Genomic DNA, 27,398 nt, shown 5'->3' with positions numbered 1-27,398 from the left:
CTATAGAGAATGAGAGAGAGAAGAAAGCAGGATAAACTGAGTAAGTCAGCAGAACAAACCAACAGTCAGCAGAAAAAAGGTTTCAACTCAAATTTAGACACACTACCTCTCAGTACTCAAGAGCCCAAAGCCCAAGAGGAAGAAACGCAAACAAACAAACAAACAAACAAGCATGCAAATACAGAGACTTAGAGTCAAACCTAAAAAAAAAAAAAAATCACTGCATATTCATTTACATTTCAAAACACCCTGGCAAGCACAATATTTCCTCTCTTGTTTTGCAAAAGAGTTGTTCTGTACGTACCACTACTCTGATGTGTTTAGCCAGGTCTTTGGAGCTGCCCATCAAGAAATCAGAAAACGCTGTCTGTAGAAAAAGGAAACATCATTTGCATCACTCACTCACTGTCATATTCATTAATGTTGCAGTTAAGGCAGGGGTTTGCAATTATTATAGTTGCGAAGTAACTAAAGACCCTTTTTTCTGTATTGTGACGTACAATCAAGTGAAAAGGATTATTGTAAAGAAAAAATGTAGGGCAGGAACTTGGTTCTATGCATCGGTTGTTGATTGAATGGAGGGCGATCTGAATGCAAGCTTGGAGTCGATTTTAAGAAAGGGGCGGGGCTTAAGTGGACTAAATGATTGGAAAAGTCCTGCATACGTTACCAGATAGAAGTCTGTTGTTTCACCGGAAGAACATATTTGATTAAGAATTACAAGTTTAAAACTAATTTTAAAAAAAATACATGGAGGAATCGTTCACAATAAGATTGATAACATGCATTTAAAATGCGAAAATAGTTTGTGTGTGTTTCACTTACCCCTGCATAGAACATTTTGTTTCTGAATCGGCTGTTAAATTTCTCAGGGTTGGCCTCTGTGAAGTAAGAGGACAAACCATCATTAATCTCAATTAGATTTAGTCCCAATCAATCTGTCCTCGTAGAAGAAACTCAAGCCTTTAACTCTCACACAATTGCTGTCTGGCTAATAAATAGCGCCTTTACACCAACCTCGAGATTCGTGGAACTCTAAAGTCACATGAGCATCAAACCCCAGGCTGAAGTAGTTATTGAAGACGTCTAGAGGGAGCTGTGGAGCAGAAAAACATTGATCACTCTTCAGCTGCTTACACACTGACGCAAATTATACAGCTGTTGGTTGCATGTAAAACAGCACTGCAGGTGAAGCTCTTACCTTGTCCGTCACCTGCTCGTCTCTCTCCTCTGGGCCTGCCTCTGGGTTGGGCTTTACAATAAGGTTCCATCTATCCAGCTGTACAATATTCCCATCCTCAACGTGAGACAGGATTTTACTCAGAGGTTCATCTGTGTAACCCTACATGCATACAGTTGTACAAGAAATGCCCATTCAGCAAACAATGCTTACGAATGGATAGTGAGCAGACTATGCTACATGAATTATATTAAAATTTACTACGGAGGACCATGATAAAGTTGTTCTGATTGTTTGGGATGAATGTGTCTGAATGTGCAGATTTCTGACAGAACTTCCACTCACCCCACCCCAGTTCAGAGTCCTAGCAAGATCATTTCCTGTGCCCAGAGGAAGTACAGCCACAGCAGGAGAAGGGTTTAGCTGCAGCTGATCAAGAGCGGACAAGATCCAGCCCACCTGAGACAAAGCAGAGAGAGAGAGAGAGAGAGAGAGAGAGAGAGAGAGAGAGAGATGCATAAATTGGCTAAAGGCATATAATATCTAAATAACAAAACAGTTAGAGTTAAATATCTTGCTTTGTAAAATCACACCAACCCAGAGAACCACACAGGAAAAAAACTCAATATGAATATATGCAGTGTTTAACTTAGAAAACTGCAGTTCAGCAGGATGGAGGATGGGTGGATTTAAACTCCTTATTTCAGTTGGACTTAAGGCATTATTCCTAAACTTCTCTCTCATGGATCAAAGTCAGTATATGAAATATGACTGCGTTCAGATCCCACTTTAACACTCTTAATTACTCACACAAATGGATTACGGAGATGTGACAGCATGGGGTAAATCAGGACACACACATCAGCATTACATGTCAGAAAACTCCTCAAACACATGACTCATCTGAATAGTGTCACAGTATTATGACTCGGGAGAATTATCACTTCCTCCACTCACAGTCTGGAAGATAAGACTGTAGTGCTACCCCCTGCTGGAAGGGTTCATAATTCCTATATAAACCATTCACCGAACATCTACATAAGGTGATCACAGAGTGTCTTTGCAGATTATTGCCACATACAGACACACACACACACATTCACTCACCGTGCCATCCCCACCACAGGCCAAAATTCTCAAGTTGTGAACTTTGCGATACATCTCCAAGCTAAAAAAAAAATCCATGGACATACATGTAAAAATATCAATGTATGATGCAATGTATGACAAAATTATCACAATATATTTTTTTGACTAAATAGTGCAGCTTTATACTGTAAATAAATACTTTTCAAATAAAAACAAATCAACATTAAAAAAATGTAGTGTGACCATTACATGTGACCATTAACTGACATCAGAGATCCTTGAACAACTTCAAATCTTGAGTAGTACTTAAAAAATACAATCAAACCAAAATTTATTCAGACACCTTGAACATTTCATTCATTATTACAGTTTATTCACTATAGTTTACAAAAATGGTAATAAAATATGACAAGATCTCAGATTTAAACTGTCAGAAAAAAAAAAAAAAATCTTAATTATGTCAGATAACGCTTACTGTAAGCAAAACATGGTCAGGTCAAAGTGTCTGAATAATTTTTGGTCCCATATTTTTATCAATTTCACTGGTAGTCCACTGTATGAAGAATTTTTGGGTATAATATGTCACAGTTTACTTTATTTTGCTATCATCACTTACATAAATGAACTATAGTGTCCTGCACCCACTAGTTAAAAAATATAAAAAATTATATTTAGTGTCTGAATAATTTTTGGTATGACTATATGTCAAAAGGGTTAGGCTGACAAAAAAGTTTGGGAAGCCCAGTTCTGAAGCATTCCACATGCAAGTACTGACCCTTCCTGAGGACCCCCCTGACTGAGATCAAAGACCTGCCGAGGGTTCAGATACCACAGAAAGGTCTGGATGATTTTAGCTCCCTGAAAGAAAGAGAGCAGAAGGGAAATAGTTCATATAGGTGATTATTATTTTTATGGTTTATTTAATTGTTGGTAATATAATTACTATTAAATTATTATTATTATTATTATTATTGATATAGAAGGTAATTATAATACCTGGTTTCCTCCACTCTTTGGGTTTACAAACACCAGCAGTGGCTTCATGAGTTGAGAGGGAATAGGTCTCACTATGAAGGGCTTCCATCGAGCCTCCTGGAAAGGAAGAAAGAAAGAAAGAAAGAGGGAGAGAGAGGGAGAGAGAAAGAGAGGGGGGGGGGGGGACTTTATTTTTTATTAAAAAATCTAAAGTCCAAAAACATGTTGCTTCTTTAATTGTATCATCCTCTGGCAAACAAAAACTAATACTTGTTTGTTCTCATACCTCTGCTCCTTTCTTGCTGGATTTGCGTTTGAAAGACGCTCGTTTCTTCTTTTTGCTTGACTTTAGTGAGGACTACGATTGAAAAACAGCACAATAACATTACTTAACACACTGGTAAACTACCAGCGGAGATTTCAGTATAAAAATGCTCTCTGTTTCCACAGTTTCTGAGCATTTAAAATCCATACAAAACACTTCATTTTATTTATTTATTTTTTTAGTTCTGAACAGCTATTTAATGCTGTATGTATCATACATTTTGTATGTTGGAGTTTTAAAAAAAACCAATGCTTTTGTGCAAGTAATACAATGCTACGCTTTGAAAATTTACAGAATTCCTTAGGGTTTGCACTGGGTTGTAGGTGTTTACATCTAGCATTTTACATTTAATTTAGCCATAGAGATGCTGATAGCACTGCTAATTTACAGAGCAACCAAATTCAATTTATTATCAAATTCAGTTTGTGGGTTTTTCCCATTCATTTGCTCATGCAACAACCATAAAAGAGAAGTAACAGAGTATAGCATATACCTGAGGTCGGCGAAGCCGTATGATCCAGGTAGGAGGTACTATAACGGCGGCGTGTGCTCCTAATGAACACGGTTCTTCTATCTGCTGCAGCATGAAGCATGTCACTTTATTATGATACTGCAGACAGACAGAGAAAGAGAGGAAAGTTACACACATTTACATACTCTAAAATACTAAAACACATCAATGCATTCAGCCTGAGAGACTTACTGCTTGTTTGCACCAGGAGCAGCTAATGGCTACAATCTCTTTACTGTGAAAGGCAAATTTCTGCTGAAACCCCTGTAGGTGAAGATTAGACTCTGTTACAGACTTTAAAAAATTAAGATTTCATTCATTAGCCTTGTGAAATGTGATACATGTAATTTCTCATACATATGCCGAAACACTCTTCTTGTGATCCATCCTACTCACCTTTCCACACTGTTTGCATTTGCCCTCTTGTCTTCTCCGATGGACCCAGTGGTGTCGCACTATTGCAGGCTGTCATAAAAGCAAAACACAAGATCTCATATAGCTGTCCCATCCATAGGTTATGACAATCTGTGTTAAAAATGCAATATTAAACCAGTCTAATGTTGTGAGGTTATGCTCTGGGGTCAAGATAGAGATCAAATCTGAAGTTAGGGATATGGTGTGACATGTGAACAGAAGCAGACAGCAGAACAGAAATCATGGGAATAGAATACCGCTGGAGATGTATCTAAAAACTGTAAACTTGTATTTGAATGCTATGATGCATTGCCTATATGAATGTGGGCAAATGTATTCTTAAATTCTTGGGGGTTATATGGGGTTAGAATTGTTTCATATTTCCAAATAAATAGATTAAGATCCACAAATAAATTTAGAGAAATTAACACACACACAAATAAATAAAATGATAAAAAAAATATTTTAAAATATGTTGTTTAGGTTACAAACACTACTCTGTCTGGCATGTGGATCAGCACACACATTTGTGGATTCTGACACATTTCTAGCATTGTTGTGCACACAAATAGATGGACTCCATCCACCGTCCACTACATGACTACAAAAAAAAAAAAAAAAAAAACAGATTAAAGGGGCTGTGGATGCATGATTGGTAGTTTTCACAAGAGCCCTGGATCTGTCAAAAGCTGACGAATTTTGTTGACAAATAAATGAAGATATCTCTGTGCAGGTATTACACATTGTTCATTTACATATACTACTGACATTGTAACAACACAAAGTTTATTGAAAATCAACGAACTAACACTAATTAATTTTTGTGCAATTCCTAACATATATAATTTTTTTAAACATATTTACAATTATTTGTGGATCAATATCTTTTTATTTAAAAAAAATATTAAACAATTCAAAACGCATAGGGTTAAGGTTAGTTTATATCAATTGTAATTAGCTTCATTTAAAACAACAGAAACGTACAAGCCCTCATTTTATATAACCAAGTAAAGATGCCATCATAGTTGGGTGAGAGTGTGTGGGTGAGAATGTGTGTGATACCTGTGTGATAGAGGTGTGTGCACTATATTTAGCTGCAGCACCTCTCATTTGCTCCAAAGCACGGAGACCTCTGAAAGCTCTGCGTCGCCATGTGCGCTAACCCACCAAGGCAAGATGAGAGATAAGAAGGGAAAGGGCACACAGAGGAGCAGAAGTGCAATGGAGAGATAGGGATGAGGAGACGAGGGATGGATTACAGCAGTGAGCGCGACATAGGGGACGTGTAAAAGGAAAACAGAGGGTAAAACGGGTAAAATCAAGATTTAAAGATGTAAACAGCAAACAGCATAATCCACAGTAGTGTGTGTAAAACAGTCTGGGGTTATTCAGACATCTGCATAGCAATAAATTTAAACTTACAAATATCAAAAATGAGGAGCTTTTTATCTTAAAATTTAATATAGAAATAATACAAATACAAATGACAAAAAAAACTTCTCAGCACACCGCTGTTGGCTGTTTATATCAATCTATGAAGGTTTTACGAGAATTTGTTTGACAGAATTGGAAAACAGACAGAATGGGAGAAATATTAAGAAAACAAAGAAAGGAAGAGGAAAAGAAGAAACTCACTTCTCGGATGTTCCGCGATCCTGACTCCCTGAAAGATGGTTTACATCTGAAGTTTATCTAAAAGACAAAGAAAAGAAATCTCATTTTCTACATTACTATTAAGTATTTACCCTAAATTAAACCTCAACAGCTCAGTAGCTCATCAAAACCTCAAAACTGTTGGATTATGTTCCAGAAAACATGCTCAGATTTGGAGATTCCCCACAGAGATCAACAAATATGTATATGAGAACAGAACAAAAACCAAAAGCATCACTTGCCTTACCATCTTATCTGAGTTTGTTAGCCTGGTTAGTGTGAAGTATGATTAAAATCATCCCTGATCAAACATCATTTCACCACAATGAGCCCCATATACCAGACATAAACTGTCGAAGACACCAGCCGGAATCAGAACTGAGAACACACAGAATCTGTGTCTCATGGATAAAATAAAACTCCACCCAACAACCTGACATTGACTAGCCCAATCAAAATGAAAGTGATTAGTGAGAAAAAGAATATGTCTGGCAAGAAAACCTTTCTGCAGTATACGATTAGAACCAGCATTTGTCTAAACTTCAAACCAATGAGGTTATCAAAAAGAGACAAAGGATGCCCCCTTCACAGTCTGGATGGACTGAGAGCTAAAGTGGCTCCAGATGTTAACAGGACAATGAGTAAGTTTACATGCACATTCTTAACCTGATTATGCTTAATAAGCCGACAATGCATGTGGTCATGTTTACCCGTTTTCCTTTATCGGAGTAAGGCATAAACCGATCGCCACAGCTAGATTTTTGCCCCTTACGCCAATTTCGCCCGGCATGTAAACACATTAACCTGCTTTCTGTCGGCTTATTGAAGTGTGCATGTGTGATATGTGACAGGAAGGCGTCCTTACTGTGAATTTAAGCGCATTCAGACAGAGTAAATGTTTTGCAGTAAGGGAGGAGGAAATATATCGCAAAATCAGAATCTTTCTTGACCCAAAGAATTATAAAAATGTGTTCTCATCTCGTGCAGCAGAAGTAGAAGTGGTACAGTCAAAATGCTGCATCTGTAATGAGAGGATAATATATGAGCCCTAAGTTTCCCGCTGACATGTTGCAATACTCTTCTTCGGTTTTTAATGCTTTATTTAACATTACAACCGACATAACTATATACTCTGAGTCAGATACACAAATTATTACGTTTTGATGTCACTACCGGGAAATAACCTGATTTATTATTAAAGTTATGTAAACGCAGTCTATTTGAGTTGTCTGGTTATTGGTTTGCATGTAAACCTGGACAACAGGTTATTTCAATAAGCTGATTTTTGTGAGTTATCGACATACTGGTGTGCATGTAAACGTGCTCATTGATATTTGGGTGTTCTAGGTTTATCAGGCCAGACAGTCACCAGTCTTTGCTAAGATCAGATGTGTGAGTGATCCATTAGCCCCAGTTGAGTCTGAGAAAAAGCCAGAGGGTTTCTCACTCTGAATGACGGCTCTTTGAGAGGCACCTCATGAAGCCCCTCCCCCTGAGGTGGAGCATTCCAGTCCAATAACTGAAGGGAGGAACACGTATGGTCTGTGATGCAGTGTCAGATCACGTCTCTACCTTTGTATTGCCATTAGAAATGCTCTCACCTTCTCCAGCTGTTCAATGCAGATGGAGTGAACTACGATCTTGCAAGCAGCACATTTTTTCCGAGCAACAGACTTTTGCTGTGAAAAACAGGAAAAGAGACATCATTAGATTCAGACTCAGACTGAGGTCACAGGTGATCTCCACTTGATATAAGTTTAACGACCAAAAGAATTAAATCATACTGGTTTGATGCACATAATTCCAAAGTTAAAAGTACAAATCTTATGCAGTGCATTCTGTGAGCAAGCCACCAGAGAGCAGCATTATACTAAGAGATAAAAACATAAGAGAAAAAGAGAAACGGTGCAAATGATAGATTCTCGTTTCCCTTTTTACCATCAATCTATTTCTATCCTCTCTCTCACCTTCTTTTCGTATCTTATCCCATCCTTTATTCTCTCTCATCTGGAAGACATCATTCGAGATGTCTCATCTTTTTTTTGTCCCTCTATTTACTTTCTTCTGTACTTACTCACTCTTGCATAAAGAGGGGCTTAGAACACACACTCACCAGTGACTTAGCGTAACAGTGCTGTTCTCCAACGTAACAGAAGTCCCCAGAGACATTTGTCTCGAACCAGATGTGCTCTCCATATAGAGCTGATTCCTGCTCAAACACAAAGCCTCAAATTAAATGTGAAACTGAAGAAAGAAACTATAGGTTTATCAACAGTACAAAGAATGGGGATCTGAAGTCTAGATTATTTGGGTTTGTGTTACTCACACTCCAGTCCACTGTGCTGCGGATTTCTCTGTCCGTTTCCCCCTTGGCCAACACTGCAGCACTGGGCTGGCATGAGAGGTGCTGGAGACCAGACTTCGCAATGGCCTTCCTACAAACAAATAAAAATAGACAGGTCCCATAAAACATCAAGCAATAATGATAAACAGAAACTCAATGTATAGCCCGGATGTACACATACACAAAGAAGGACAGTAAATGTGTCTGGAACAAACAAAAACATGTTATTGAACTAAACCAAATCAACACTGAACTGGCACTATTGTGATCTATTAAGATCTATTTAAATAAAGGTGACTTGACTTGTTTATCAGCGTGCCTCGCATGTAAACCACTAAAAACACTAAATATGCCTCAAGAGAAGATATTTCAGTTTGAAAAATTAAAGGAGCAAGAGTAAAAAGAAGAGTGAAACAGAGACAGTACATTAAACCCTTGTGTTTAGCTGCTGATAATCATAAAATAATCACACTGCTCAGACTCTCAGACTCCACCAGTCTTATTTCTTGTGCATACAATTGAAGTTATAGTTCACTAAGTGTCAAAATGTCAGAAAGCTAAGAACCAAAGAGAAAAATGTCCATTATCACCTCACTAATGACAAATATAGAGGAATTACTTTTGGAGTGTTTGATGTAAGGATACATTAGGGTTGAAATTATGTAGTGCTGAAGAAAAACTTTTTTTTTTTTCTCTAATCACATTTGAAAAGGGACATATATACTCTTTCACACACCCACAGCCACAAAACAAAATATTTAAGTGACAGAAAAGTCCAAATAGCTTTCATTTTGTTAAAAAAAAAAAAAAAACTTTTAAACACACAAACATAAGACATACAGCTGTAGTTAGGGCTCTACATACGATAGAAACCCGCTCCATGTGTCAACCTGTGGGTTGTAGTAAGTTCCCTGCAGTGTGTGTGAAAGATCGAGATCTGGCCAGCAAGGGGAGCTCGTCCTGTACAGTGCAACTGGTCCTTGAGCTGCAAAAGAATTTTGTCTCCCTTCCCACAATCCACCTATATTAGACAGCCCCTGTGCCTGACTGGTCCTACGGTAACGGCCATATAGCCCATAAGAGGCTGGGCTTCGATAAACGGCCTCAGCGGGAAGCAGGTGTGAGGAGTTTCGTCGCAGGCAACGTGGTGCACGGATGATGGGGCGGGGCTGAATGCTTTCTCCTGCCAACAAACCATGAGTCAACCATGTCAGACACTTATCAGACTCCGTCTCTAAGTCAATCCTTGCTTGCTCGTGCTCTTCCTGACTAGAGTCACTATCAGAGAGAGAGGAGTATTCTTCTACACTCTTATCCTCCCTTTCGTGGTCTTCGCTCATCTGCACCACACTAGCCAGGAGCAGCGACGGTCCTAGGAGCTGGGCGTGAATGCCGCGGTGTTTGGCAGCCTGTCTTCGTCGGATAGCGAACCGTGGGGTCAGGCAGGCTGTCGCACCGCTCGACCTCCTCCTAGCGAAGTGTCCTCTACTGCATTGTGAGATCCCCGCATGCACATTGCTGGTTTGGAACTGAGCGCTAGACCTGCGTCTATGAGCCAGGCCAGCTGAGGGCAGGCCCACGCTGGAGCGCCGGCGTGCTTTACTCGCTGGAAGTGCCACACTGGAGCGCCTGCGCCCATTTGGCTCACAGGCTTTCCGCCTGAAACGCAGGCCAAACAATGTTTCCATTGGATGCTATGCGCCACGACTGATGTCTTCCCCAGAGGACGCTGTGGGCGCAAGAGTGAGTCGGTCAGCACATACAATACACAGGCTACAACATACATGAACAAATGTGGTGTGACTGTCTCCATGAATGCAGTGCTGTTCCTTTTGACCTTTTTTTTTAGGTGAAATAGCAATGATGGGATATCAGACCACCACTAATCACTCCAATCAGCTCAATTCAATTCCAATCAACTCTATTCTCCTCACCTGTGTGACTTATTTAGCAGCTCAGACAAAACTGAAGAAAACCATCTGCCCTAATCCTCTGTATCCGAGTATCTGTCTGAATTGTAACCAAGAAAATGAAACCTCCTTTAATCAGCAATGCTACGTAACCGGCACATGATCGCAATTGATTCAGTAGTATAATGTGGTCATGATATACCTGACGGAGCTCAGGTAACATTACCAGGAGAAAGTGTATCTAATGGCGATATTTATAAGTCTCTCCACTCTCTGATCCCACAGAGTGACTTCTTAACAGTGCCCTTAAAGGGATAGTTCACCCAAAACTGAAAATTCACTGGGGTCCAAAATATCTTTAAAAAAAAAAAAAAAAAAAAAAAAAAAAAAAGTGGAGTTCCACAGAAGAAACACATACAGGCTTAAAAAGGCATGAGAATGAGAAAATGATGACAGAATTGTCATTTTACTGGCAATGTTGAGAAGCATCTCTAGAAAGTCTATCTTTAAACCTTGATTAACCTCAAAAACTAACACATTCTAGCACAATCACCCATACTAACACCTGTGCCTGAATTAGGAATCACTACACAAAAAAGTACAACTCACTACTCAAAATAAAACACACAAAGAATGCAAAAGTGTGACTTAAAGCTTACAGACTATATTAATGCCACAGAGAAATTCAGTAGTAGAACAATAATGAGAAAATGAGAGAGAATGCATTTATCTATAGTATAGACCTCCATCTTATTTCAACAGTGTATATGATTACCTACTGAACACTTAATGAATAAAATAGGCTCATAATCAGTTATTATTTAGCACTTATCCATATCAAAAGACCTTAACTTTAATTAAAACACACTTGACCATCCAATGAACCACATAGGAAAGAGATATTATAGAGAATAATTGTTTCTTACAGTAAACAGTGTACTATACAGTATCTCTATATTTAATACCAAAATCGGGAATCTAAAAAAAAGTATTATTTTGTAATTGAATACACAGACAAATGTATATTGAGTCTAAACAACACCAGAAGTGAGTAGATTAATTTCTGCAGCCTTTAAAAACAGTTGTGTGTAACTCAAGCACCACAGTTTGATTTTGTCTGAAAAAGAACTTAAAGTTTCATAAGTCATATGAGCTCACAGACCTTATCAGATTCCCACACTGCTAAAGGTCACCAGTGAGTAACCGTGTGTCAAAAATACACAACATGACTGACATATTATTCTGTAATGCAAATAAACGATAAGAGAAGAAAAATTCATACTGTAAATATGCATTTTCCATAAACAGAAGTCCACGAATATCAATTTAAGCAAGAATTTAAATTGTCAGTCATGTGTTTTCCTGGTGGAAGACACTAGTGCTAATGTGTCTTTTATAATGTACATGGATAAAGACTTGTCTACAAAAGTATACTATAAGAGACTACAAGAAAATGTCTATTATATTATATTGTTTTTTAAATGATCAGAGCAGCCACTTAAAAAGTTTTATTCAGAATCTTCCAAGTCTTTACATTTTTTGGTGATTTAAAGTGTAACTGCCAATTTTCAACCCGCTTTGTACTGTTACAACGTCGTTAGTATTTGTAAATGAACAATATTTACTCATTCTCTGTTAACTGGACCAAGAAATTCACTTTTATTTGTCAGCAAAAGTTTTGCACTTTGCATCATCCGGTGGAATTTTGACAGCTCTAGGTGTTTTGTGAAAACTACAGAATATACTTCCGCATTTTTGTATCCCCGCCCTCATACAATCGAATCAACAGAGGGTTATTAACAGAACAGTTATTGTAAGGGTAGGTTTATCACTAAAATTATATCATACTTTGTCTACTCTTTAAACAGCATTATGGAAAAAAATGAAACACTGTGGCATCAGTGACAGCGTTTTGCTTCGCAATGTTGGTTTCAGTTTTTCCCCTCCTTGTGGCCTAAAACACTGTGTTTGTACTAAAGTTATCCAGTTTGAAATGTTGACTACAGAGGTTTTTCAAATTTTCTGTTGCAGTGTTCTCTCCATATATACGATTCTTTGCAGCCTTTAGCTACTGCCTACAACACGCTTGATCCTTCACTGGAAACCAAAAGTAACTAACTCTAAAATGTTTACTCTTTGAATTCTTGCACCTGGGATCAATACAAGTCAACACCATTATAATTAAAGGTTTGCTAAGAAGTATTTCCTACTAAAGCAAGGTGGTATTTGACTCTGGTCAAGCGTTTCCATAGCAGATTGGTGGGAGTGGACTTGGACGATAACACGCCCAGTGCATTATGGGCTTTGAAGTATTACTCCCTATTTGCCAAAAGGGAAGACAACAGCCTTTTTTCTTTGTTTTCACTAGTTAGGTACATAGCACTGATTTTGGAACATTTTTCGCCTCTCTACTTCATATAGGCAGCCAAGTTTGATTGAAATCCCCTATTCAAGCAGTGAAGTACCCCTTTAAGTTTAATATAAATTATTTCTAAAAATACCTTTTAGTTGCCAGATAATTAGATGTAAAAATGACAGTGGCAGTAAAATGTGTGTCTATGTCTTCAGTGTCACTCTTCGCTTCTCATTGCTAAGGTCAGTAGAAGTGACGATTCTAAATATGCGTGTGAAGCGTGAACTGTGCTCTGAGAGAAAATTGAGGTCAGTATACAAGAGCTGACAAAAGGTCAAGAAATGTACTACTTGGCTTTGTGTGGTTGTGTGTGGTCTTTACTTTAAGTAGGGGGCCTGGCAGAACTGCAGACTTCCATTAATTTCAAATTGTGCCCCACTGCAATAGTCCACTTATACTGTGACTGTTTATGATTAAATCCAAACCAGTAACATGCACATTTTAACATATTTCCAAAGAAGAGACTTTGCAAAGAGGAAGGGCTATAAAAGTAAAATGAGCAAACAATCGTTAGTACAAGTATCAGGTACTGTGGCCTTTGGTCTTTATGTCAAAGTTTAAAACACTTGTGTGTCAGGATGTGGCAGGAACCTGCATAAGATTTTAGTTACACTTCCCACTGTCATTTTTAGATACATCTTTTTATCTCTGTGAGTGATAATGAAATTAAATTTTAGCATTTAACTTGGATCTTGAAGCAGGTAAATTAAGAGCATATCCACACTTCCATCTTCTTTTCCTTTAGTGTTTTCTATTTATAGGCTACAATATTCAATTCCATTTTTATATGCACATGCATCCACCTTTATTTTTTATAAGAAAACACTATCATGTTTCATAATATATTATGACAGTTTATGGCAATGCAAACTGCTAGTCTGTCTGTCCCAAATATCCCAAACATGTGTTGCTGGTCTTCATCTTCTGTCATACTGCCATTCTATATCCACTGCGAAACAGAGAGATGGAGGCACAGAAAGTGTGCGGGTCTGTACAAAAGGGCCGCCCCCTTGGCCTACCTACAACAGGGAATAAGACACGAAACAACTCAACACACACTCAACTCCGATATAACGCTCCGAGGTCTGTAGGCTGAAATCAGCAGAGAAAGAGTGGGTGAGAGTCAGGCAATTAGGTTTGGATGACTCATGTAAGGTAAGGTTGTTGGACCGACATGTAACTGGAAACTTGACTCATTAAATTAAAGAGCACGAGATGAATTCAAATAACACAAACTAAGTGTAGAAAGAACACAATAGTACTTAAATTTGTAGCTCTGAGTCACAAAATCTCACACACACACAACAAGGTCGGCTACCTGCTGACATCCCAGGATAACAGGTAGAGAGAGAGGTACATGCATTCTGCAGATATGTTTTCTTACATCTTTCAAATTACATACACTAACACTATTCTGCATGATTTGGCCAAAAAATTATATTGCTATTATTTTGTCATATACTGCAATTGACCAAAATATTTAATCTCATGTGAAATCCTCTCATATTGCTGTTGCTCCTGCTAAAACATCCAGGCAAAAGTACTAAGAGATTACACATTGATGCCAATAAAAAGTGTTAGTGTTCAAGTGTGTGTACAGACAGAAACTTGCACGAGATGGAAATATACACACATTCAATAGCCCGTTGTAAATTATTTCTTACATATTTACATTTTTAAGCATTAAAACCTCAACCTGTGTTTTGTTGACAACAGGTTTACAAATGCTTCTCATTCCATATCTGCTAAAAAAAATAACTAAATAAAAATAGGAAGAAAAACTGTAAACTTGTCTCCACAAAAATGTTGGAAATTGTGAGAATGTGAAAAGTGAACCTGCCACACGCTGTGTTCCCAACCGCACATTATAAGCAACTCATAGTACATGGCATGCAGGATTCACACACACTATGTGTGTGCTGCATCCCATTTGTGGGAATGAATGCGCCCTGTCAGGTCAAAGTCCCTGTGTGAATGCTTTAATTTGTTAATATGTACACTAATATGATAACACATGTCCGGTGTTAGTGTGGAGCAGCATTTACTATAATCTGAGCAGCTGAAAACACGTCGTGAGCTGCATACATGTAAAAAACACAGAGCAGCACTTCACTTTGAAACATGCAGCACATCAGAATCAGAAGAATCAGAAAGAGCTTCCTAAGTATGTATACACACACAAAGAATTTGTCTTCGTGACAGGAGCTTCCAGTGCAGAAGAAAGCACAGACAGTGCACACACATAGGAATTAGGGAATAAAATGGAATAGAACATAATAATATTATAGAAAAAAAGACAAAAATAATATAATATAAATATAATACAATACAGTAATAGAAATAGAGAATAGACAGATTTATGAATGTATAGATATGTTATTTAAAAGCGTACAGTTTGAGGTGCTATTTACAGATGTACAATTCTGAGATATGTTCTGTACAAATGTACAGTTAATATTTAATTAAATAGCAGCTTTTTGCATTTTGATAATCGCAATATACAATATCTTGATTTCAGTTTTATTTTGATTAATTGTGTAGTACTAATAAACATCATTAGACCACAAACAGGTTTCGTCCAGCCGCTTGCCGGTAAATGTCTCTTTACTGAAAATACAGATCATTTGTGCTGAAAACTTTTGTGTTAACAAAACATGTGCCGTACAGTGAACATCATAACAGGGACACCCAGTTCACCCAAAGGAGCACACATGCCACATGTCACATCTAGTGACAGATGCAAATGAAATTGCACAAATAAAAAAATTAAGACATTTTCAGGCAAAAATGTATGTTGGCCAAAATATACAAAACCTTGGTCATCTCTAGTGACTCATAGATTTCAAACATTCTCTTGTGTTATATTCCAAGCATTCTCTTAATTATTTTCCCTTATGGTACAAATGAACGCATAATTGTCTCCCATCATGTGCAGACATACAGTACATCCCTATCTATCCCCTGTCTATAGCAATGTTATACGCTATTGCATTGCTGAAACAAATTGTGATAAACTGGAATTCCCTATTGTACTGTGATCTGCTTATTGTGCACAGTGAACATCATAACGAGACACTACATTCCTGCACGTCTCAAATTAATCTCTACACAACCTGTCACTTCACCCTTTCAAGCATTTAGGTTGTTACACACACACAACTGCACCAGATTACACACGTCTTAAGGGGCAGGACTGTGTGTGTGTGTGTGTGTGTGTGTGTGTGTGTGTGTCTGTAATCCAGTAGAGCTAATGCTTATACCATGACCAGATTAAAGCCCTATCTGAGAGCGAGAAAGCAAAAGAGATGGCTGCATGTGGGTGGGTTAGTGTTGTGTGATAAACTGCTGTGGTCTCAGAGTTAAAGGTTAAGGTTTCTGAATAGGCTACTTTAAATAGAAACTTCACATTTAACTCAGCAAAACTTTACACATATGCCCAAATGACAAAACAAACGCTCGATTTCTAACTATACTCTGTTGCAGTACAACAAAATGTTAAGTTAGTCTTAAAATGTCTCTAAATCACTATATAGGATATTTTATTAAAGAAAAGTTAAATAAATAAATAAACAATAAAAATAAAAAAAAAGCCAGTATACTGTATTAGCAGTGGTAAAATACTAGTCATGATAGTAGAGATGCACTGATATTAAAATTCTGCCTGAAACTTATTAGCTACAACCAAAAATACTTATAACTGATAAAATTGCATACTATTTTGTCTAAATAAATTAAAATGAAAAGCCTCCACTAAAATGAAAATTAATCTTTTTAACTGCTACAGGTGAATTTAGGCATCTTAACAACATAATGCACAGTATGAAAAATTTGATTTATATTTAACAGTGTTAAATTATTTGTTTTTAATAATTAACTTTTAGTGAGCATTATCTGATGGCAAAATTCAAATGTAAAAATTGGGAAATCAACATGAATTTATATTAGTGGCAAAATAATTTCATAATTTCTTTGCATGTGAACACTTGATATTTGACAGCTTAACAGGATAGAGATTATCTTTCCTTCATTATGCTCAGAGGTTTTAGAAAAGCTGTCTGCTGTCTGAATTGTTGACACTGAGGTAAAAGATAATCTAACTTAAACGCTTATAGACAGTACCATCAAAACGGTTTAAAATAGTAAACAGCTAAGAGTTTCAGACAAGTAAATGTATAACAAACAACACACACACGAGTTGATCAGTGCTATGGCGTGGTGCTGGACTCAACATTGATTTGCATATGCTGACTTTAACAGGGCAGTATTGTTCATCTGCTGTAAAGAGCCTTGTGAAAGATGCAAAGACCAACTCTTCTTTGCATGATGAGTTTTTTTTTTTTCTGGGAATGACACACTGTTAAAAGCAGAAGTCAGGAAAAAATCTGTTGTGTTGTCAGCTCAGTGGTACCAACCTCAATTTATAGACTTTCAATTTATTAAAAATACATATATTATTTTTATATATAATTTTGTTTGCACGTTTACATTTTGTGTTCACCAGTTTTCAAACACGTAACCTTTTTTGACCAACAATTTTTTTTTTTTTGATGAACTGGGGCTGATTAAATAAACTGCTTAGACTAGTCTTACAAGTTAGTCATCTAATATTTTCTTTAAAACTGGACCTAACTTTTTTATGTCAGTTACATAAAAAAGTAGATTGATCTCATTTAAAATATGAAAAGTAAGCTTAATTAGCCCTTGGCTAACTGCTACTTGGTTAGACTAGTTCTTAAGAGAGTGGCTATCCAACTGGCCAATTATTAGAAAGATAACAAACCATAATACATATCAGATTTTTTTTTTTTTTTTTTTTTTTTTTTTTTTTATTAGCATCACCAGTAAGCCTTTACAGATGTGCTATACTACTTTAGAATATTTCACCACATTAAAACACATGCACACAAAGACATTGTGTCACAGTCAGGATGAAAGTCTGTTAAGAGTAAGCAATCTGAGCATGTCCAGAAGCGAATGGCATGGCTCTACACAAAGTGTGTTAGACAGCATGAACCAAATCCACATTGCTAGAAAACATACAGATGAGTGCAAGAACACTTCAGAAAGCAAAGAGACAAAGAGAAAGTGTGCAAGTGCAAAAGAGAGAGAAAGAGACTGCACAGATGTCTGAGTAAATTAGATTATATCTAGCACAACAAGTGGGCTTTACATTGATTAGTGGTGAGCAAAATTACAGATTTTTAAAATCAACTAGCTGGTGAGCTGTCTAGTTGGTCTTAAGAAAACCCTGTATTATTAGGGTCCATCAGACACAAAAAGCTGCAGAGTGCAACAAAATAGTTCAATATAAAAACACTGTAGTGGCAAAATGTCTCAAAATGTGTTTTTAAAGTTGAACTATATGTAACTTGACAAAAAGCTGTCACTGGGGCAGTAACCTTTTAAAAAGGTACACCTTTGTACCTTATTTACCCCTAAAGGCTGCATATTTTGAAAGGGTACCGTGCCCCAGTGACAGCTTTTGTACCTTTTTTTCTGAAAGTGAGGCTTAATATCTTAGACAAAAGATAAAAATGCAGACAGAACGCAGCCCTTAAATTTACAGATATTCAACAAATATATAGTCTAAATATCTATAAACACATAGTGCACAAAATTATTAGCCTATACTAGAAAGACTTTAAGCCAATAAATATTATGCATTATAATGGGAAAACTGCTCAACTCTGACAGCAATAGTCTTGAAATTTATTGTTGAAGGCAGTGAATTTGTTACACAAGCAGAGTTTGATGGCTGTAGTACTGATGCTGATGTTTGAAAAGGGATAAATTAAGGGAAACAATTTTTTTGAAGAGAGTTCCATCTTTCCCAGAACGATCAAGTCTCATCCAACACACACTTATTAAAAAACACTATCACAACACTTAAACACTTTAACTAGCGCTGGGTGTTATGACCAAAAATCTGTATCACTGTATTATTTAAGATTCTGGCGGTTTCACTGTATTTCATGGTATATTTTATTCTTTGCATGACTGGATCTTTATCTTATTTTACTGCCAGGAGTACATAGAATATAAAAACACTGTAGTGGCAAACAAAAATTTACTATCTAAGTCAGGGTAATCAAATCAATTAATAAAACTTACAATTTTGTTAATCTTTTAACAAGTTTGTGATGAAATGAAAATGTAATTATTCCTTTCATTTTTTGAAATACTGCACAACAGAGGTTACTGTATAAATTAAAACATGGACAGAAAATTGTGTGCTATTATGTGATTTTCCTTATTTTATTTTTTTTTGTATTATTGTTATTATTATTATTATTATCACTTTAAGAAGTACATTCTACTGTGCAATTGTAATATATTTCTTCAAGTTCTTCAAGACTTATTTTGGTGGGTTGTAGACCTTTGAGTTTTTGTGTGTATATATGGTAATATCATGATAGTTTTTATCAAATCAAATGGTGAAATGCTGGTGAAGTGAACACTTAGAAGAGCTCTGCAGATGGAGTTGTATAGTGAGATGACAGAGGCTGAAAACACCACAAGCGTATGAGTAGGAGATGAAACTGTGACACTCATTCATTTATGCAAGGATATACAGAAAATACAAACAATAGCAGTCTTTTGAGCTTTAATATTCATAGACACTAGTCCATATTTATTTTATTTATTGTACAGGCCTACTTTTGATTTATTCATCCAAAAATTGCTGTATATATGTGATTCTGACTGTGAAGTTAGTTGTGTGGGTTATTTATTGTTGTGTTATGAAGTTATAACCATTAACAATGCAGTTAACAGAGGTCCCCTCTCAAAACACTCTACATAGTGCTCTTCATGGTCATTAAATAGATACAGCAATTTTTTCAGCTATGCCCCGGTATGGTGGTATTTGAAAAATGCATACTGTACGCAAAATAACTGTTAAATTGAATAAACCAGCATTTCAAAGCTTACAGAAAGGCTGTAGCAGGATATTCAGACACACATGTGCAAACCAATTCAAAAAGTTAACTTTGTAATCTATTGTGAGTTGAGCTTCACTGTATGTGAATGCATGTGTGGGTGCATGTGTGTCTATCCATCGGGACTGTGAAGTCTCTGTGTGCAGCTGAATGTTTTGTTTGCCATTAGGGATTTTGTGTGATGTGTGTGAGATGTGTGCGATTATGACAGTGCTGTCCCTCTTGGGCTGTGCCCCAGACCATGGGAAAGAGGAAGCCCTTACACTGTCTGCGGTCAGTTGTCTCCCCCTCATTCACTCACACACACACTACAGACACTGTAGTTGTGTTTATGGGTCATGAACAAATAAGATATGTGGTCTTGCTTTTTGGTGTCCACAACTGGAGCAGTCCCTGGAAATGTCCCCATTTTACAGCACATTCCAGACACCCCGCAAATACAACATAACCTGCAAGTTTCCAAAGCAATTTGAAAAGTTATAATAAAAAGTTACAAAATATGTAATTACTGTATATAGTATATTCATTTTGTGAAAGTGAAAATATTAATGCAATAAGAAAATGTTGGTAACACTTTACAATAAGGTTCATTAGTTAAACGTTAGTTAATGTATTAACTAACATGAACTAACCATGAGCAATACATTTGTTACAGTATTTACTAATCTTCGTTAATGTTAATTAATGAAAATATAGTTGTTCATTGTTTGTTCATGTTAGTTCACAGTGCATTAACTAATGTTAACAAGATTTTAATAATATAGTAAATGTTGAAATTAACATTAAAGATTAATAAATGCTGTAGAAGTGCAGTTCATTATTAGTTCATGTTAACTAATGTAGTTAACTAACGTTAACTAATGAAACTTATTGTAAAGTGTTACCAAAATGTTAAAAATATTTTTTTAAATACAGTTGTTTTATTATTTTATGTTCTCGTATTTGTTTAATATTTGTAATGTGTTTTTGTAAAATCATAATTTTGCTCTAATATTATACTGTTTTGATCTGTTTGCTATTTGCAATGGTTACTACTCACTATTTTTCACTGTGTGATTTTTGGTGAACTGTATTAAAACCAGTATGACCCACGACCATCATAATAATTATTCATTATAATAATAGTACTACTAATAGCATTAGTGTATATAACAGTAATATTAATAATAATAATAATAATAATAATAATAGTTTATACAACAGACACAAATAAAAAATAAAAACATTCAAAATTAGATACAGATAGCTAAAATTCATTCATAGATAACTATGAACTAAATGTTCCAATGTCCATTTCAGAAATCTCTTCATCACCCTGTCATTCCACATCCTGTATCCGTGTGTAAATAACCATGAAATGTGAATGTAGGTTGTGCTCATGGTTATTTACATACTGCAGTTCACTTTTTGACCAATCGGCAAAACTCGGTAGTGAAAACATTTTCAGCAACATAAAAAGTGCAATGGTCATTTACTTTTGATGTACTGTATAAATGAATGTACTGCTTTTCAAATGTAAAACCTGACTAAAACTTTCACCCTTATCACATGTCTTAAAGTTTACCATAGCTCACCTCAGACATGACAGAAAGAGGGAGAGAGGGATAGAGAAGGGCCAAAAGAGAGGGGCAGGAGACAGAGTCGTTTCAGCTCGAGTAAATATTTACATGAAAGCACAGAGGCAGTTTTGGGATATAACAAGCCTCTGTGTCACAGACACACAGTGGAACAGATTTACTGTGCCAATGTCGCAAGTGACATTCACACTTCTCAACACAAATGCATTAGATAATCCCACACCTGTGCTTGTTAGGGAAACTACTAACCTAACAGAGAAAAGGAGATGAGAGCAGGCCTTAGAAGCTGAAGGAAAGGTTACACAGAAAAGTTGACTAATAGTTACACACACACATGCATGTTTTTAAGAGGAAAAAGGAAAGCTGAGACGCAAGCTAGCAGAGCCACACTGATGAGATTAACACCTACTTTTGGTTGTTGGTTTTAGCTTTCTGTGGTTTCATACAAACGCTCATCTGCAGCAGTCGCTTTCTGGTGACCATGACTGCATTCTGTCTTGTTGTTGCAAGCCATTATACATGTGAAGCTCCGACCTTGCCTCTGTCTCAACATCACAGTTCAACTCTGTGAAGTGTGTGCTACAAAAATAACCCCTTGTGTATGCTTAAGGGCTGCTGTGTCCCTTTTATAAAAATCCCTTTGTGAATTTCAGTGAAACTACATTCACTGAAAAACTCAATTCAGTGTGTTTCTGAGTGGATGAGTCAGATGCGACCTCTTCTCTATTACCTCGGTGGTGTAGATCACTGCAGGGCGCTTGTAGGTTACAACTGAATTTGTGAACAAATATGACCCGAGTCTACCCATAATTTCTATTCACTTACTGATGGCATATAATAAAAGGTGTGGAATGTTGTTTTCATTTTCAAAGTATATATGTCCTAATCATACACCTCCATCCTGATTTATTTTGGCTTTTCTGCAAATTGACTTTTCCACGGCTAATCGGATATTTCAAACATAGAGGACATGTGTGGGTAAATATAAAGCTTTGAAGCTGGTTTCTGGTTTGGCATGTCTTCAATTCTTCTGCTGAAATGCAGGTTATGTGATTAACATAGATACAATACCTATTTATTTGGCAAACAAAGCCTTCAGACATATTTTTATGCATAATTTGTCATTATGCACATACATCCCCAGCAGTTCTAACAAAGCCTGTTAATTATACAGAAACTCAAAACAAGGCTGTTCATGAAGCTTGTGTCTCTGCAACTGACTCTGGGATGTGTATGTCTGCATGGCGACTGAGAATCAAAATGAATAGGGTTAGAATATTTCACTCTAGTACATATGCCTCAAATGAGCTCATATAATCGCACTACCTCCTTTATATCACTACATAATAGAACCGCACGATTAATCATTAAAAGATTGCGATCTCGAATTGCGAACCCCCACGCGATCTTAAGCCTAAATGACAACAATTCGCCTGTGTCTTTCACCAAAATCTTACCTGAACATTTAAATCTGCATTGATGTGGTATGAAACAGCTTCACAAACAGTGTTTTTAACCACACAGTATCGTTATTTCTCTTTCAAAGAAATTATAACAGAAGTACTGGGATAAAAGTTTATAGTTTGGATTTAAACAGTGATGTCTGCGGTAGAAATCAATAGAGCAAATCACCCTTTGAAAGTAAATTGGTGCTTCAAATAATGATTGTATCAATTACATCGTTACACCACTAGGTGGTGACAAGTTCGATTATTTGTCTTTGAACGTGATTATTCCAGTACTGTGAAACAATTGAAGTCTTTATGAGTGAGTCATTGAATCATTCATTCAAACAGAATTAAAAAAAAAAAAAAAAAAATTAATTCAAACTAATTAAACCTTTTTTAAATAGACTGCTGCAGTTAACATTTTTTTCAAAACCTCTAGTAAATTACATTATTTTGTTTAGTAATCTGTTCAGAATCGTGGGAGAATTGTGATTTCTGTTTGAAACAAAACAAAATGTGCTTCTCAATTTATCAAGAATCGTGCAGAATACCCAACATACAGAACCAGATGTTGACAGTTTACAGGTCACATCCAGGGCTTGACATTAACATTTTTAGGGCCCTATGAAATCGCAGAATCCAGTCATAAAAACGGAATTTACTGTATGACGCAGAATGTCACGGAATTTGTCAAATTTTTTATTAATAAAAAAAGTAGGTCAGTACACTTAAATTAAATTGCCATATAGACTAGTGTCTGTGAATATTAAACTGCAAAAAGACTATTTAAATATGAACGCTGCATGTTCTGCATGTCTCTGTGTGAATGGCGCAGACGCGTGGTTTCATTTACCTCACACACACTGAATCACGCATGACGATCGCAGTGTTTTTCAGCCTCTGCTGCCTCACTATATGAGGACATGAATGCAACTCCATCTCCAGAGCCGCTTTGAGAGTCACTTCATGAGCATTTTACCGTTTTGAGTAAAACTATCGTCATATCATAAACACACAGAAACTCAAGGCAACCCGTCAAAATAAAAGTTCTGTTTAACTTGAAGAAATAGTGACAGAAATATATTACTGTTGTACAGTAGAATTTAGTTACGTCTCAATGTAATAATAATACTAACTAATAATAATAATAATAAATTATTATTAAAAATTATTTTTAAGGAATAATCAATTTCTTTCATGTTTTAATTTTAACAGTAAAGCTGTGTTGTGCAGCACTTTGTTTGACAAAAAAAAAGTTTAATTTTATGATTAAAAGATGAATTAATATTTTATGCCATTCATTTGATTGCCAGAAATTTTAAATTAAAATACACAACACAGAATTTCTGAAAAAACAAAACATTTCATAGAAATTTTTTTAATTAATACATTTTGTTGTTTTTTATTTAATTAATTAGACATTCTTTTTGATTATTAAAATTTAATTAACCATTAAAATGGAAAGACAACTTAAAACAGAGAAAACAGAATTTAGTAAAAATAAAATGGAATTTGAGAGAGATTTAAAAAAAAAAAAACGTATTTCATAGGGCCCTAAAAATGTAGTTTTTGTTAAACTTTTAATAAATTGTTGTTAAACTGTATACGTTTCATTATTTCAATTAATTAGACATGCTTTTTGATTACTAAAATTTAATTTAACCATTAAAATGGAGTCCAAAAAAATTAAAAAGGAAAAAAAAAAACAGAATCCAGAAAAATAAAACCAGAGAAAACGGAATTTGGGAAAAAATAAAACGCATTTCATAGGGCCCTACTTTTTTGCTCACCAGCCACTGTGGCTAGTGGTTTTCCAAAGTTATTAGCCACTCAGCATTTTCACTGGCCACAATTTTGACATCAATACCATGGGGAAAAAAACTGCCAGAAAGATATTTTTAATATTATCTCATAATTTGGCAGCAGGTTTATTAGGCTGTTGTCACTTTAAGACCTGACACACGGATCCATTATACTGTTACACATGTTTTCTTTCTTAACTGTTTACGTTCACTTAAAATATAACTAACTGTTAAGGTGAATACTCGCAAAGACCGGCATTTTGACATTATTTTGAGTGTATTTGACTGTTTAAGCGCAAGCGGCTTTATGTGTGCGCACTTTGGGTGTGAGCACAAAATGGGAATGAGTAAAATTAAGCTCAATACACGCAATCCCATGCCGAAATTCAAGCCCTGTAACACCAACAATATTCATCCGTAGGAAATGAAACGAGTGAGGGGAGGCGGGTTTGTGTGCCAACTTGCTGTCAGAGATATGAGAGAGTGAAAAAGCGCAGTTGGCATCGTGTATCTATTCTGCAGAAAATGAGTATTGGAAGATATTTGCAGATATTTCAGTATCGATAGGTATAGAAAAATCAATATTTACACTAATTAAGACTACATTGCACTTAGTTTATTATTTCAAATGCCTTTTTAAAAGACTACAATTGAAAATGTATATTTTAAATATAAAATACAAAACACATAACACGTAACACGTAAAAGTGGCTAGTAGGGGTGACCACGTTACACACCACTGCTGAAATCCACCCACATTTAGCGGGTTGGCAGGTGTTAATGTCAAGCCCTGGTCACATCCCATAAATAATGCAATTAACACTGCATTTAACCATCATTTGCAAGTGTGCAAGTGTATTTATACACTATATATTATAGCCATTTCATTTTCTAGTAATTTTTTCTTGTTAAAAAAACAACAACAACAAAAAAAAAACATTTAATAGCAAATATTCTTCACATATATAATTTAATTAATTTTACATAAAATAATTTTATATAAAAAAAATATTAATAAATTATATATAAATTAATGAATTATTTTTACATATAAATATATATAATTTTGGGTAATTAAAAATGTTGGCATGGCAAACAACTGGCCTGACAGGTCAAACACTAAAAAATCCTTATTGTTAAACCCTGTGACAAGTTTTATCTGTAAGCAATATACTTATGATTAATTGCTTTAGTTTGTCCTCAATTATAACCAGATATGGACTGAAAGCATCTGATAAATGAATTAATTCATAGTAAACATCTTGGGTAAATTTCTAAATCAGTATATATTTTGAAATTTATAGTTCGATTTGTCCAAATGAAATATTAGTGCAAATGTTAACATACAAACACTAATGAACATTTCAAAAGTGTTTTGCTTTAAAAATGCACATGAAAACATGTCTAAAAAATGTAATGTCATGTAATATCACAGTTTCTGAGTTTATAAAACATGAAATTCACTAATCCTGGACTTTGAGTAGCCGAGCATATGTGCTGTGAGTGTTGCCGTCACATAATGTCTCAATTCTTAACGCTGTCTGAGCTACTGTTCCTCTCTCTCATTTCTTCCCATGTTGTCACTGTTCATTCATTTAGTCTGCTCTCATTTCCTTGACTTCTTTAGGAAAACTTTCCAGATTTTAACTTTCCAGGTTTTTTTTTTTTTGGTTTTTTTTTTTAGGTACAATCACAATAAACTCTTAACCATGGTAAGATTCCAGTAAAATCTTAATAGATTCACTTGCCTTTAGCTATGACTATATTCAGAGCCTCTAGTAACACATTGCTTAAAATTTACAAAATATCAGCAATTTAGGCTTCAGACACGGCTCATGCAATCAGAATTTACGGTCAGAGTTATCTTTTTTCTAAATAAATATCTAGTGTGCAATGAGATGCTTGTGCATATAAATATTTGAGTTATCTCTTTGTCAGCATTGTAGAAATGACAGTGTCTCTCTCACACACACAGAAAGAGGCCTATAAGCACAGCAGTTTAATCATTTGCTTGACTCTGTTAAAACCCTTTACTTCATTTTTATACCAAGGTGTCTTATTAACATATACACAAACAAGTGTACAGCACTAGTGCACTATTTTTAGAGTTTCACTTTCAGAGCTCTGGTAACGACAGCAACCTGCAATATCCTCTTTTCACTATGAAACAAATATAATACCGATTACAACACCTGGCTTTGTACAGTTACAAACCGCAGGGCGATACAACATAATGCTATATACAGCAGCAACAGTTGATGACAGAATAAGACAGACAGCAATGAGATTAGAGTCACTATAACTAAGCTGCAGATGATTTGCCAGACAACATGAAAATCACCAGATTTACCTAATACACCTCACATGTCTTACTCTCCCACACGCACAGTTAGCACAAATCACAGTCTGAAGGACACAGCACTGCACTCTTAACTCTAGAGATCAACAAAACCTCAAGCTCTCAAAAGAGAATAGTCAGAGAAATGTACAACCTGATGGAAGAGTCAAAATCATCCAAATGTCGTCTTCTTTCCTCACCAGATAACTTTTACAGAAAGCAAGAGAGGGGGAAGAGAATAAGAGAGAGAAAGACAAGAATGGAAACAGAAAGAAGGTTGACTGAGGATGGGGAAAGAGAGAGCATGCAGTCTGTCCTAAGAGAGTGGGAGGGTCAAAAAGTGAGCGTGTGAGAGAGAAAGAGAGGGGGGGGAAAATCACAGACAGCAGCATGATTCTACTGATGAAGCATGCTTCCTCTGACGCAAGCACACCATATATGTAGATCAAAGTCAACAAAAAACTTGAACTTGAATAATTCA

At 36.0% G+C, this 27,398-nt stretch overlaps 1 protein-coding gene across 23 annotated transcripts in view; it reads right to left on the bottom strand.

The window, feature by feature from the left end:
* dgkza (diacylglycerol kinase, zeta a) overlaps positions 1-27,398 on the bottom strand; it is a 110,935-nt gene that overhangs the window by 43,414 nt on the left and 40,123 nt on the right. For 12 of the 23 annotated variants that reach the window (XM_051898538.1, XM_051898543.1, XM_051898542.1 and 9 more), the window contains exons 1-20: positions 27,072-27,253; positions 9,356-10,220; positions 8,474-8,582; positions 8,261-8,356; positions 7,749-7,826; positions 7,595-7,666; positions 6,130-6,186; positions 5,557-5,652; positions 4,477-4,545; positions 4,273-4,344; positions 4,063-4,179; positions 3,531-3,602; positions 3,266-3,361; positions 3,045-3,127; positions 2,288-2,348; positions 1,526-1,639; positions 1,202-1,342; positions 1,018-1,096; positions 826-881; positions 305-367 (exon numbers count right to left, since the gene is read on the bottom strand). In XM_051898538.1, coding sequence (XP_051754498.1) covers positions 305-367; positions 826-881; positions 1,018-1,096; positions 1,202-1,342; positions 1,526-1,639; positions 2,288-2,348; positions 3,045-3,127; positions 3,266-3,361; positions 3,531-3,602; positions 4,063-4,179; positions 4,273-4,344; positions 4,477-4,545; positions 5,557-5,652; positions 6,130-6,186; positions 7,595-7,666; positions 7,749-7,826; positions 8,261-8,356; positions 8,474-8,582; positions 9,356-10,179 — 2,355 coding nt within the window. In that variant the 5' untranslated portion in view covers positions 10,180-10,220; positions 27,072-27,253. Of the gene's footprint in view, positions 1-304; positions 368-825; positions 882-1,017; positions 1,097-1,201; positions 1,343-1,525; positions 1,640-2,287; positions 2,349-3,044; positions 3,128-3,265; positions 3,362-3,530; positions 3,603-4,062; positions 4,180-4,272; positions 4,345-4,476; positions 4,546-5,556; positions 5,653-6,129; positions 6,187-7,594; positions 7,667-7,748; positions 7,827-8,260; positions 8,357-8,473; positions 8,583-9,355; positions 10,221-27,071; positions 27,254-27,398 lie in introns of those variants that run through there. The other 11 variants (XM_051898554.1, XM_051898557.1, XM_051898555.1 and 8 more) reach the window with 5 other exon arrangements.

The sequence above is a fragment of the Ctenopharyngodon idella genome, chromosome 7 (genome assembly GCF_019924925.1).
Source record: "Ctenopharyngodon idella isolate HZGC_01 chromosome 7, HZGC01, whole genome shotgun sequence".
In the NCBI taxonomy this organism is placed as follows: domain Eukaryota; kingdom Metazoa; phylum Chordata; class Actinopteri; order Cypriniformes; family Xenocyprididae; genus Ctenopharyngodon; species Ctenopharyngodon idella.
Note: the sequence above shows the minus strand (reverse complement) of the source record. Positions and strands in the feature narration are given on the sequence as shown.